Raw genomic sequence first — 13,876 nt, 5'->3', positions numbered from 1 at the left:
ATAACATTACAATATAAGACAATCAGTCTATAACCTGGGCTACATGACAACACACACACGCAAACATTTTTTGATAATCCGATTTGCTCAGTGATGTAGTGGTGCCTGGAGAATTTTATTTTTTTAAGCGTCCCAGCAAAGGATGAACGCTCTGTGTTATAAACAGTGACATGTAAGACTAGTCTTGCATATTAGTTCACCCCAAAATGGGCCAAGCAAGCCAGCAAGGCAAGCAACCAAAAGGGGAAAAAAGCAGGGCAAGAGAAGCAAATCACCTTGCAAAGTCTGCAACACCCACTATGGTGACCCAAATGACCCTAAGGCTACTGAGGAATGGGTGAAATGTGATCCATGTTCTGCCTGGTTTCATGAGAGCTGTGGTGAAGAGAATGGTATCTGTGATGACGATGGTTTCATTTGCAAATACTGTGTTTGAAAAATGTTTTCATCACACAGACACACATATCAGTTATCAATTTTGAATGTGAATTTTTGTAATTTGCACATTTTGTTCTAAATGTGTTGTCCCCCCCCCACACACACACACACCACTGACATCAGTTCACTGATCTATGCTGTTCCAAAATGGACTTTTTTAATTGCACATTTGAATATGTTTGTTTAATGCAGTTTAAATGTGTGGCTGTATAAGCAATTGTGTTTTAAAATTAAAATTGATGATAAATTACTATTTCCCTTTGCAGTTTGACTGGCCCATTTTACCTGAAACTGCTCATGCAAAAAAAGTTGGCACAGCTGATGTTTCAAGAACTGTAGGGCCTAAATAATTATATTTTATTACATAATTTCAACACAGAATTATCAAAAACAGTCATTATTAATCATAAAAACACATGGAAAAGGCATATATGGTATTGTATTATTGTCCCAAACGATTTACCAAAAAGTGGCCCAATTTAGCTGATATCACCCTAGTATTTGCACAATATCACTTAACTTTTGCTGCTTGACTTCACAGAGAAAGGATCATTATGAAATTAATTTAGCCACTGAAGAGGTGCAGTTTTTGCAATTAATATTGGGTTTTATAAATACAGAGGTCCCAAAAATTATCTTGCTAGGGGGGTTGGGGGGGCATTTTATATTCACACAAACCAACCAAAAAGCACAAAGCATTGCAGAACTGATTGCTAATGCATACTGATATTTGTATTAGTAGTATAATATATATATTGCTGTTCCAAGTTCAGAAACTGAAACACTTGGAACTGGACAGAACTACAAAAATGGCCAGCACCCAATGCTATGTAGTGCAGTATCTACATAAGGAGCCAGGTCAGGCATAGCTAGACGCTCTTTTGTTGACACTTGAAAACAATTGCCAAATTAAAATATTTCACATTTTAAACATAAATTTGGAGAAGAAACACCTAAATATTTTTTTTCTATTTTTTCTTTTTTCATGTTAGTTGTAAGTGTGCATAAAGCACTGGGGAAATGGCAAGTGACATGATTTAAAAATAAATGAATTCCCTATGTTCCTTTAATAATAATCATGTGATATAAAAACTAGAGGTGTAAAGTCCTGGGCTGCGTTCAGCCCCGACAAAACGTTGCACAACGTTTTTTAAACAGAAACGGTGATGCGTTGAACACACTGTTCTGATGACGCAAGAGTTGCAACTATGGCAGCTGAGAAGGCCATTCTTTGTGTTCTTTGTGAAGAATTTTCGGAGCCTGATGAAGTCGGTATAAATATGTGTTTAATGCTACAAAATATGCCTGATGTTACAGTTACTGCACTTGCCGCCCAGAACAAAAGAGAACATCCCAATCGAGTGAAGGGATTGCTGAAACTGAAATGGAAGCACACATCTTACCTAATTCAGACTAAAACACATCTATTTAGCCTCACATACTTATTTTATTTGTAGGTCATACTGTTTTAATACCCTGTATTTTCTTTCTCATTTTTAGGAAAAGCACTTAATTACCATTGTTTATTTCTATACCAATACACTTGCAATGAAGCTAAAAATATAAACAACTACATCATTATGTTGAAATCCTATATTTTTTACAATAAAACTTTCGACAAACATGTCTTCTAATATCCTCAGTTGTTGCGTATACCGAGCTGCATCGAACACATTTGTAAATTACTTTCCTTGAACCCATTTTGCGAGTTCACTTTAATACTGCGTGCTTTATATACATGTTGCTGCTGATTGGACTGCAGTTCTGACACACCCACCAAACAAGAGAAAACTTATCTCAAACCCCGTTGCACACCGGTGCACGCCGTTAACAGGAAACATGACGTTCAACCCGGAAACCGTAGCAAAACGTTGCGCACCGTTTTGAACTTGAACGTGCCCCAGGTTCAGAAAGTAAAAGTCCTCCTCGGTATTTTGTTCCAATCACCTGGATTTGCTAATTAGCACAGAAAGAACTAATCAGTGAAATCAGCTGGTTGAGTTAATGCGTGGAATAAACATATGGCAGGACTTTTACTTTCTGACCTGACTTTACACCTCTGGCTCTGGTCATTTGACTTATGATGACTGTGCCGCATGGTGGTAATCATCCAGCAGGTGGCGCTAATATGCCAGGCCGGCAAGATAATCTTGCAGAAGAAGAAGAGAAAAACACATGTAAGTGCACTACATGTTTTCATATTATCAATGCGATCCACTGTATGAACTATCCACTTGAGGAAAATCACCATATATCAGAAGGAGACATCACAAGATCCATGATCCATCATGATCATTTGGCGCTTCAGTTAAGAGAGTCAGTGAGTCAACGCTCCTCATCCGATTAACATTAGCATGACATATACCAACAGGCTGGTATGAGCTGGATTAACTGATCGTCTGATGTAAGTTATGAAGCTTAAAGAGCTGGAGAGCTGCCTTCAGCAGGTGGATGGATTTGAGGAGCCCAAAATCCTCCTGGAGCAGTACCCCACCAGTCCTCATATAGCGGGTGAGGATTATGTATTTTTGTTATATAGACTCAATAATGACACTTTTATTTAATGTGAGATGCGTACTTGTGAATGTATGGATGTGGTCTACTTGTATCAGGTGAATAAACACACACACACACACACACACACACACACACACACACACACATATTATATATATATATTTTTACATTTATATTTTATACATTTATTTATATATATATATATATATATATATATATATATATATATATATATATATGTGTGTGTGTGTGTATATGTGTATGTGTATATGTATATGTGTGCGTGTGTGTGCACACATTCATCTAGCAGACCATATATATATATGCTATATTCACATCTGTATTCTATATCTGAATACCACAGTTCAGTATACGTTAATTAATGTTGTTAACGTCATTAATGTTGAGCCCTGCATTCAGTTGTCCTATGTGCTTTTGTCTATAGGCTGCATGTTGTACACCATTCACAACACATTTGATGACATACAGAATAAACTAGTTGCAGACCTGGGCTGTGGATGTGGAGTTCTGTCTATAGGAGCTGCAGTCCTTGATGCTGGGTAAGACCAACTCCATCCTTCTCTCCATGGCCTAAAATTACTCGAGTTTTAAAAATGATGTGAATCAACATAACCGTGATCTTTCCTTACAAGACTGTGTGTTGGATTTGACATCGATGATGACGCCTTGGATATATTCAAAGGAAATGTTGAGGAATTTGAATTGTCAAACATTGATGTGGTCCAGTGTGACGTGTGCTCAATCGGATCCTCTTACGGCAAGAAGTTTGACACGGTCATCATGAACCCGCCATTTGGCACCAAGCACAACCAGGGTAAGAGTCAGCTTATCCTCTGCATGCAATGCTTCACTTCACAGTAACTTATACATCCATGTCTTCAACCTTAGGTATTGACATGCAGTTCCTGCAGACAGCGATTTCTATGGCAAGTACGGCAGTGTATTCCCTTCACAAGACCTCAACACGAGATGTAAGTTACCCCATTGTGTCATAATTTAGCAGCTTCAACTCTATACATGAGAAAACATTACTTACAATTGAATTGCAATTTTGTGCAGCACATTCAGAAGAAAGCAAATGACTGGAAAGTGAAAATGGAAGTCATTGCAGGTAACATTTACTACACCTATAAACATAATACACACTACTGGTTCAGAAAGACTTTATTTAAAAAAAAGTATTACTTGTAGGGGTGTAACGATAACCTAATTTCACGATTCGACACATATCACGATACTGAACTCACGATACGATATTATTGCGATACTCCAAGACATATAATAAAAGTTTAAGAAAAAATGTACCGTTGATTAAATGCTAAATTTGATATAACATTGTGGGTGTAAATGAATAGGCTTGGACAGTGGTGACACCAGAATAAATATATTCATGATTTTGAACCTGAAAATACAGAATTATTTTAGACGAATATGGCTAGATATATTTAAAATAATGTAGGCCACTTTTTACTGGTAACATAAGACTTATAACATAAGCATTATCAGGACCCACTAATATTCCCCTATTATTATACATTATATTCAACATAATATATTGTAGTTTAATGTAGTACTGACTCTGAAAACTTCAATTCTTTCTCACAGGGTAAATTTGATTTTGGGTGAACTATCCACGATACATATTGTTGCATTTTTGTATTGCGATATATTGTGACACGATATATTGTTACACCCCTAATTACTTATATTCATCAAGGATGCATTAAATGAATCAAAAGTGACAGTAAAGTCTTAAATTTTTCACAAAAGTTGTTTTATTTCAAATAAATGCTTCTTTTGAACTTTCAAAAGAAGAATCCTGGAAAAAAGTGTCATGGATTTCACACAAATATTAAGCTGCACAACTGTTCTCAACATTGATAATAAAAATACATGTTTTTTGAGCAACTAATCAGCATATTAGAATGATTTCTGAAGGATCATGTGACACTGAAGACTGGAGTAATAATGCTGAATATTCAGCTTTGCATTACAGGAATAAATTACATTTTAAAATATATTCAAATAGAAAATAGTTATTTTAAATTGTTATAATATTTCACAATATTACTGTTTTTACTGTATTTTTGATCAAGTAACTGCAGCCTTGGTGAGCAAGAGATTTTTTTTTTTCCCCAAAAACATTAAAAATGTTTCCTAACATTTTATTTAATTCCTAACTTTTGAAGAGTATTTTAGGTTTTATTGTTTTGTTTTTGAACTACAAGAGCATGCTGGAGTTTCTGCAATACCTGTAGGATGTAATAAGCTTCATAGTTTGTCATAATGATATTTTATTTATCTTGAACTGTTGTCTTCCTCACAGAGCTCAGATATGACCTGCCGGCATCTTATAAGTTCCACAAAAAGAAGTCGGTAAGTCCATGTTTTGAGTTGAGAAGTTTCATTTTCACATTTTACACTGCCACAAAAAAGAAGAATTATTGCACTGGCAACATGTGCATCAGACATGATAAACTGCTAATATAATATTTCTGTTTTTATCTGATTATTGTAGGTTGATATTCAAGTGGACTTCATTCGATTCACTCCAACATAAAGGCGTTGGGGAAAAAGGAGTTTGTGTTGCTTTGCAACATTTTAGTAGAGTTTTTCACTGTTGTACAAAATAAATTTTATACATTTACATACTGTATCATTTTTGGGTGGGTACCGCAGAGATTTACAAACACACTATTGTTGGAACTTTATTTCAATTTGTGCTTTTCACGTTTTTGGCAGCATACACAGTTGAACATCATCATCACAATAACTAAAAACAATAAATTACACATCACACAATTGTATTACAAATTCAAAATCATGTAAATAAATACTGATTAAGTATTAAGGAATACTGATTAAGGAATAAATACATTTAAATCATGTTTGAAATACCAGTAGTTTTGTTTTTTAGTTGCAAAATATTATAAAGTCACTGTGCAAAAAGTGAAGTGCTGTAATCTATTGTCGGTATACGTTTAGAAACAGCCCCTTATCTTCCAGCACAGACAACAGACAAACTGTTTCTCACACATTATCAGTGACTTCACATGTTGAACAAATATGATATCATCACCTTTCAAAAGTTAAAAAAATATATATTTTCAGGGATTTTTTCAGGGAAACAATTCTTGTGATAAATCGAAACTGAAAATGTACACGAGTTTCAGTTCATTCTTAATTGGTTTTTTCCCTTTCGGAGCTGACATGAACATAACCTGATGATCATGATCTCCAGTATGATTTGAGATTATCCAAAGAGCATTTTGTGCATCTGACCGTCTGTACAAAAAGTCTGATGATCAATGTACCAAATTTGCAGGGTTCCTTTCCTACGCAGAATGGAAAAGTATTGGAATTTGATTTTAGTCACTTCCATGTCTGGATAAGTATGGAAAAATGTTTTATTACATACTATTGCCCCTATTTTGTTGTCTAAAATAGAAAAATAATTTTCTAAAAATAATTTTGTCATACAAGCAGAGCAGGCATTCGGATCAGGAAGAGAGCTGAGCCAAAGGTTTAGTGAATATGATGTGAGAGTGGATTTGCAATGCACGAGGATTTAAGGCCCATTCACTCCAAGAACGATAATGATATACAGTTGTGATTAAAATTATTCAACCCCCATTGCAAATCAGGTTCATTGGCAAAATGTATAGACTTCAAATCAAACAAAAGTAATTGAAATAGCTCAACACAACAAATGTTTCAAGTGGTTTCCCCAAATCCAACTGAAAATGCCACTTTAATGACTTCTGCAGTCTCAAGATTATTCAACCCCCTGAAGAGAATCCCTCACAACAGCACAAATCTGCAAAACAGATGTTGTCTCAAGAACATCTGATGCAACAAATCAAGGGCTCATTAGTTGCACCAGGTGTGCTTGAGCTAGAACACATGAAATACTGAACTGGCTAGGTTTGTTGAGTGTCACGTTTGACCAAAAGAATGGTCCAAAAAGTTAAGAGAAGATGTCATTGCCCTTCACAAACAAGGAACAGGATACAAAAAGATAGCCCTAAATGTTCCTAGAGACACCGTTGGAAGCACAGTTCACAAGTTTAAAGTTAAAGGAACAGCGGTTACACTACCTGGACGGGGCAGAAAAGGAAGCTATCAACGGCTGCAACCAGATTTCTGAGAAGGCAGGTTCCCAGAAAAACCCTCGAGTGACTGCAAAAGATCTGCAACAAGACTTGGTGGCAACAGGCACTGAGGTTTTCAGTAATGCGAGTACTAAACGCAGATGGTTTCCATGCCAGAACTCCAAGGCGTACACCACTACTGACCCAAAAGCACAAGCAAGAACTTTTTACACATCACAAGGTGCGTTTCCATTACAGATTTGCGCAAAACTTTCGCGATTTTTTTCTAAATGTCGACAAAAAACTATTGCGAAATGGTGACTAAAACTAAATTTTTTCCTCTCGCGATAAGTCATTCCAAAAATCATAGCAACGGACGTTGGTAGGTTTATGTACATCTCAGCCACCGCACTGAACATTATTATTAATCAAAGGAGACGTATGTGTGTTATCCAATCATTAATGTTAAGGAAAGACCTTTATACTTGTGAGCGGCACATATGAGGTGTTTCTGGGTGTTTCTCCCTCATATCTTGTTCGAGGTCTTGATTGTGGCACTTTTTTGAGGTTTAGAATCCAGTATTCCTGTAATTCTTCTGTCTTTTATGAATTTAATAAAGAACTCTGTCTCAGTATTCTGTCCAAACACACCGCGTCATCTACGTCAGGTGACTATAAATGCGACTATAAATTTCCATTGCAGTTTTGCGAAATATTTCTTTTTCGAATTGCCTGAAAAACCACCTCATGCGAGCGTAAATAATTTTTTTTGCGATAAATGGGAGTTTTTGCGAAATTGACGCGTTTCCATTGGGCGTATTTTCAATTCGCAATTTCAATTTGCGCAATTTTAAGGGTAATGGAAACACGGCTAATGTCACTTGACTTGAACCCCGTAGAAAATGGGATTTGAAGAAGGCATGGGCTTAGATTCCTCAGAAACACTGACAGAAGCTGGTGTCTGGTTATACATCTCGTTTGCAGCGGGTCATAACAGCAAAAGGGTGTTGTACTTTGATTTGTGACCTTGAAATTCAGAACCTGAAGTACTGCTTATTCATTTTACGACATTGCTTGAACTATTTATTTTCAGGTTTATATAAATACATGGTGACCTCAGACTTTTAGACCCCACTGAATGTGATTTGTGTAGTGATTTCACATGCTGAACACACAAACGCAACCGTGTGAGCGCGCGGCCGATGGGAGGTTCCCCACGATCTCCCAGCAGTCTATCTCAGGGTCGTACCTCTCTATACTCTGCAGATACGTCCCCTTAGAGTATGAATACCCTCCTGCTACATAGATGCACCCGTTTATAACAGCCGATCCACACTCCATCCTTCTCTCCTTCATCGCACACATCTGTCTCCATTCATCTTGCTCGGGGTCGTAGCAATCTGTGATGGTGGTCTGACCGCCGACCAGATAAAGCTTATTGTTCAAGGAGACCGAGCAAAGACCGTACTCTGAAAGTAAAGAGTTTTGATGAGTTTTTCAAATAATAAGGGATGGTGAAGAAGGTCAAATATAGGCAGGTACATCATTATGAGAGAAACCAGATGGACTCATTTCTGTTTGGATGCTGGTGGAGAACACATTTTGGCTCATCTGATACGAAGCGTAGGTGGCTCACCAGGATGTGGACATATCGTTGTGATTGTCCACTCGTTGATTTCTGGCCGGTAAGTCTGAATCTTCTCGTAAGTGCAGGTTCCTCTGTAGCCATAATGCCCTCCAGTTACATAGATTCTGTCATTCACCACGCAAGAGGTTGCATTTCCCACACCTTTAAAGTAAAAAAAACGAACTTCCATCAACAGGCATTTTAAGTCTTTGGTATTTTAAAGCTTTTCTGTGTAAGACAATACATTTTCCAACATAATTTTTTTTTAAACTGTCTTTTAATAGCTTGAATCGTAGTGAAAAGCTGCACTACACATACGTTTTTGTAATAAGTCTCTTTTGCTGCTCACCAAAGCTGCATTTATTTGATCAAAAATACAGTAATATTGTGAAATATTATTACGATTTAAAGTAACTGATGTCTATTTGACTATCTTTTAAAATGCTATTTATTCCTGTGGTGCAAAGCTGAATTTTCAGCATCATTACTCCAGTCTTCAATGTCACATGATCATTCAGAAATCATTCTAATATGCTCATTTTCTACTTAAGAAACATTTCTTATTATTATCACTGTTGAAAGCAGTTGTGCTGCTTCATATTTTTGTGGAAACATACATTTTTATCAGGATTCTTTGATTAATAGAATGTTCAAAAGAACAGCATTTTTTATAAAATAACTTTATAACTGACTTTACTGATCAATTTTTAATGCTTCCTTGCTGAACAAAACTACTAATAAATCTTAATGAGCCCAAACTTTTAAACAGTAGTGTATATGTCTAAATATTTGTCCAGAAATGTACTAAAGAAATTTTTAATAATCTGTATTTAAATGAGAATGTTTTGTTTCTGATTTCATTACGTAATCCATGAAACATTGCAAATGACACGACAACATTTAAGTGCACAGTCTTGTACTTTTGTCCTTTTTTGTCCTATTTTCTCATACTTTTTTGCTGCAAATATGTTGTAATTCATCTTGGATAGATGAATCTGGTAGATCTGGCAAATGGCTGTTTATTGAAGTATTATTCTTTTTTTAAATCCCAACAAAAAATGTGAGAAAAAATACTTCCAGAACTGAGACCGCTTAAAAAAAACCTCCTTTTTTAGTAAAAGGTTGTCTGTAAATAAACTGAAGATGCATCCCAATTTACCTATGCACTATTCTGTGGCGTTTTGTAGAATGAAAGTAGTGTTTTTACACTGAAAATTGCCAAAAGTAAAAGTGAACTTCAAATACTCAGATCATGCACTTAATTGTGGGATGTTGGACACTAGTTGAGGGGGAGGGGCTGTAAGACTTATGTTCGATGACAAAATAACCTTATAAAATTCATACACTACTACACAGTTGAGTACATAGTATTGGTATATGGTGAGTCATTTGAGACACAACTTGAATTTCTCATACCTTGTATCATATCCGCCACAGGGAACCATGTCTTCTTCAAGGGGTCATAGAATTCAGTTTCTCGCGTAGGAGCTCCTGCCGTATATCCGCCTATGACATATATGCACCCCCGTAAAGCCACGGAGCAGTGGTAATATCTGGCTGTGATCATCGGACATCCTTCAGTCCATTCATCCGAGTCTGTGTTATAAATCCACACGGTGTCTAAAGCATCTACAGTCTCTGTCCTGTATCCTCCGGTCACGTAGATATCAGGGCCTTGAAGTACCACACTATAACTCTCTCTTGCAAAGTCAGGCATGTCTTTGCCCTGAACCCACGTGTTGGAAACAGGGTCCCACATGTGGACTTCACACAACGGATGCCAGTAATACCCACCAATAACATACAAGCTGCATGTTAGTTTTTTGCAGCAGTTTGAGAAACCTTTGCTTGGCTTCAAGGAGGTGAGAATTAAGGATCGCAATTTGCTTTCAAAGCTTTGTTTGCGTAGATCCAAAGCAGTTTTGAGATACACATCATTCACGTCGAGATGGATGCAGTTGAGAAGCTCTTTCAGGCGGTCTATTCGAGGAGCCGCGTCATGGGCGACCCATTTCACCACAGCGTCCAATAACGTCGCCTCTTTCCACACATTAAGGTTTTCAGTTGCTAATATCACCTCGAGCTTTTGGAAATCCACCTCCAGGAACTCCTCCTGAAGTGTGAGTTCCTCGAAGCGGCTCAGTATGATCCTCAAGGCCGCGCGCTCCAGTGAAGAGCACACGTGAAGCTCGGCGAACGAGTGCATCCCGAGACAGTTGTCGACATCCAGCAGACGAATCAAGAAGTTCTCGCAGGCTTTCTTGAGCGAGCTGAGCTGCAACAGGTCTGCGGCCTCCAGAAGCCTTTGAACGTTGTTCTGGGTTATGCTGATCTTTGAAGTGTAGACGTAAGTCACCAAAGCACCCAGAATCTCCCCGTCTATGCAAGGTAGGTTGATGGTGTCATTCAGACGTTCTCTCATGTCTAAGGTGAACATTACCTTGAAATAGGAGCTGCGGGCTGATAGGACAGCCTTGTGGCAGTGGAAGAGCTGTCCGGATGAAGACTGCAGGGTGATGTCCGTGAACAAACCGCTGCTGTGGAACTCGTGAAGAGCTTCCAGCACTTCTGATGAGTGTGAAGCGTCGCAGAACTCATACGAGTAGCCGCTTTGAACTTTTCCTGACATTGCAACTGGAAAGAGATGATTTATCATTAAATTAAGAGCATTAAACAATATAGGCAAAATGCACACAGTAAAACAATTACGAAAAAACAATCATGAAAAAGCTATATGTAAATTGTAACATATAAAATATTATTGTTTTGGCCAAGAAATAGTAATTAGTCAATTGTATAAAATCGTAAACACACGTGACAATAAATTTGTCTGACATTTATCTCTTTTCTGTTTCAGCTTTTGTTTAAACTTCTTTCATTATATAGTTGACTTGTCTGAATGTATATAGTCTGTTTTTTACTGGGTTATCTTGTTTACTTAAAGGGATAGTTCACTTTGAAATTAATTTTTGATATGAGTGATATGTGAGAAAACGAACAGTATTTATATCGTTGTTGTTATCTCTTGAAAACAGCACACGTCCAAATGATCTGACGGCGCGGGCGGGTATAGATATATACACTAGATGTCGCTTGGCTACGGTTTCGTTCCAATGAACTGCAGTAGCCAAGGCGACATCTATGTATATATCTATACCCGCCTGCGCCGTCAGATCATTTGGACATGTGCTGTTTTCAAGAGATAACAACGATATAAATACTGTTCGTTTTCTCACACAAACCGCTCGTTTCGTGTCTTAGGCCATCAATGTGTACTTATGATGGGGAATTGTTTCATTTGGACGATGGGGAATTGTTTTAATTTGGACTCTGTGCTTGTGTTTTGAGCCAGTGACCATCGACATGCATTATATGACTGACAGACAAGAACGGTTTGACCTAAAAATATCAAAATTGAAACTACTGCGGAAACAAAGACACCTACATCTTGGATGCCCTTGAGGTAAGCTAAAACATATCAAAAATTAATTTCAAAGTGAACTATCCCTTTAACAGATATAACAAAAATCTTTGTAGACAATTTAGTTATGAGCACAAGATGAACAAAACAATCCTAATAAAAGGCTCATTTGAACCAGTGTTATTTAAATTTAGTTTTTATTTTTATATTTACCATTTTCCTTTTCATTTTAGTTACCGTTTTAGTAAGTTGGTTGTGTGTTGGCCAGGGATGCACCGTGATATGAACATTTTGGCTGATAACGATAATTCTTTATATTTGAAAGCTGATAACCGATATATTGGCCGATAAATCAAAATCCAAAGTTTTTATAATTTTGAGAGCCTGATTATAACAACAAAAGTCTTATCATTAAAAGCCATGTCCCAAGCACACAATTATAATGATGTCCTCATTGTAGCCTATATGACAGATTTTGTGCTGCACATGTTACACTTAAATGTATTTTCCCTTTTGAACAGTTTTGAACAGTGTCTCATCTGAAGAAAATAATCCATTATGTATCGGCTTTAGTACATCGACCAAATTTTCTTATTGGCCGAAAACGATAACATTAAAAATGAACATTTATCGGCCGTTACCGATATGGTGACCGATATATTGTGTGTTTTTGTTTTGTTTGTTTTTGTTTTTATACATATTTTATTTTGGTTTTAGTTGTTTTAGTACATAACGTTAAACTAAATGAGAAATTAGAAAACAACTAACGTTAGCTGAAATAAAGGGTTAATTGTTTTATTTCAGTAGCATGTTTGTTATTAAGTTTTAGTTAAATATAATAACCCCGTGAACCTTTGAATTAGGTTTTTGCAAGCAACATATTACAAAAACACTGCTAATGAAAACAAGCCCTCGTGCAATTTATAACTCATTACCTAACAACCTAGATGAAGCTTGTGACAACTAGCCCCTATGTAAAAACAAGCTTACCTGGCCCGTAATGACAGACTGACTGACTGACACAGCTCGTCCTTTCTTCGCTGGAGAAGTTTTATCCCCAACAGTGCAACTTGCGCTCGGACAGATCAGACATGTGGCCCCTGTATTTAGTCTCAGCCACTAGACTAGAATGTCGAGCTCCTATTTTGGTATCTGTGTAATAGCTGGAGAGACTCGCTGCTGTCACCCGCCACTAGTGATTCAACACAGCCGTCCTTCAGCCATGTGACGACACCAGTATGTTCACAAGCATCCCATCTTTACAAAGACATGTTCAAAGTGCCACCATTTGATCGATTCTTCAATCAACTGAGACATAATACTAGCTTTCACGTTTCAGTTATCATGGCAGTGCTGAGTGTATAATCCTAATAAGGATTAAAGCCGTTGCATAATAACGCTTGAGGGAAACTACTAGTACCAAGGGCGGCCGAACACCAAGAATTAATCCATTCCGAGCGCTGCTTCACCGCTTTCTTAACTCGTTTAAAAAAGGTTTGTTTATATAGCTTAGCGACGGTGAGTTATTGGTGTGTAGCTACCATTAAGTCCATAGGGTACATTAAAAGGACAGAAATAACTCACAGTTACCATGGAAACAGTGCTGAGGGTCAAGTCGATGAAGCGAGCGCCTTTTCCTGCTTGATAGAGGCGATTTATAAGTTCTCAGAGGTTTTAAATATCCTTTCATGTTATTATTAAGTGCTAATAATTGAAGAATTTAAATTGAACGCATTCTGCAATCTCAAGATATATTAAATT

The 13,876-nt window shown here is 37.1% G+C and overlaps 2 protein-coding genes across 3 annotated transcripts; one reads left to right on the top strand and one right to left on the bottom strand.

Annotated features, from left to right (window-relative positions):
• The first annotated feature begins 2,505 nt into the window (after positions 1–2,505).
• On the top strand, positions 2,506–5,623 carry mettl5 (methyltransferase 5, N6-adenosine). 2 transcript variants are annotated; one of them, XM_084421586.1, is made up of 8 exons: positions 2,506–2,615; positions 2,810–2,949; positions 3,401–3,515; positions 3,609–3,790; positions 3,865–3,947; positions 4,036–4,087; positions 5,303–5,352; positions 5,495–5,623. In XM_084421586.1, the coding sequence occupies exons 2-8, from the start codon at positions 2,850–2,852 to the stop codon at positions 5,534–5,536; spliced, it is 624 nt and encodes a 207-aa protein (XP_084277712.1). In that variant the 5' UTR covers positions 2,506–2,615; positions 2,810–2,849; the 3' UTR covers positions 5,537–5,623. The 2 variants fall into 2 exon arrangements, with proteins under 2 accessions (XP_084277712.1, XP_084277711.1); XM_084421585.1 differs by having other exon boundaries at positions 2,508–2,758; positions 2,856–2,949.
• A 146-nt stretch (positions 5,624–5,769) lies between these two features.
• Positions 5,770–13,646, bottom strand: klhl23 (kelch-like family member 23). The gene is made up of 4 exons (XM_084421582.1): positions 13,106–13,646; positions 10,111–11,328; positions 8,704–8,856; positions 5,770–8,536 (listed from the first exon to the last, which is right to left on the bottom strand). Exons 2-4 carry the CDS (start codon positions 11,321–11,323, stop codon positions 8,226–8,228), a joined length of 1,677 nt encoding a protein of 558 aa, XP_084277708.1. The 5' UTR covers positions 11,324–11,328; positions 13,106–13,646; the 3' UTR covers positions 5,770–8,225.
• Positions 13,647–13,876: the final 230 nt, after the last annotated feature.

The sequence above is a fragment of the Rutilus rutilus genome, assembly GCF_951802725.1.
Source record: "Rutilus rutilus genome assembly, chromosome: 10".
NCBI lineage: Eukaryota > Metazoa > Chordata > Actinopteri > Cypriniformes > Leuciscidae > Rutilus > Rutilus rutilus.
This window is presented reverse-complemented; position numbering and strand designations above follow the sequence as displayed.

Bases quoted from the DNA above. Each gene is read 5' to 3' on its own strand.
- mettl5 (XM_084421585.1), top strand. From the start codon at position 2,519: ATGATGACTGTGCCGCATGGTGGTAATCATCCAGCAGGTGGCGCTAAT. The intron at 2,759-2,855 runs GTGAGTCAACGC...TAAGTTATGAAG, and splicing joins CGCTTCAGTTAAGAGAGTCA to CTTAAAGAGCTGGAGAGCTG. The intron at 2,950-3,400 runs GTGAGGATTATG...TTTTGTCTATAG, and splicing joins CACCAGTCCTCATATAGCGG to GCTGCATGTTGTACACCATT.
- klhl23 (XM_084421582.1), bottom strand. From the start codon at position 11,323: ATGTCAGGAAAAGTTCAAAGCGGCTACTCGTATGAGTTCTGCGACGCT. The intron at 8,857-10,110 runs GTATGAGAAATT...TTTACTTTAAAG, and splicing joins TGTGGCGGATATGATACAAG to GTGTGGGAAATGCAACCTCT. The intron at 8,537-8,703 runs GTGAGCCACCTA...CTTTACTTTCAG, and splicing joins AACGATATGTCCACATCCTG to AGTACGGTCTTTGCTCGGTC.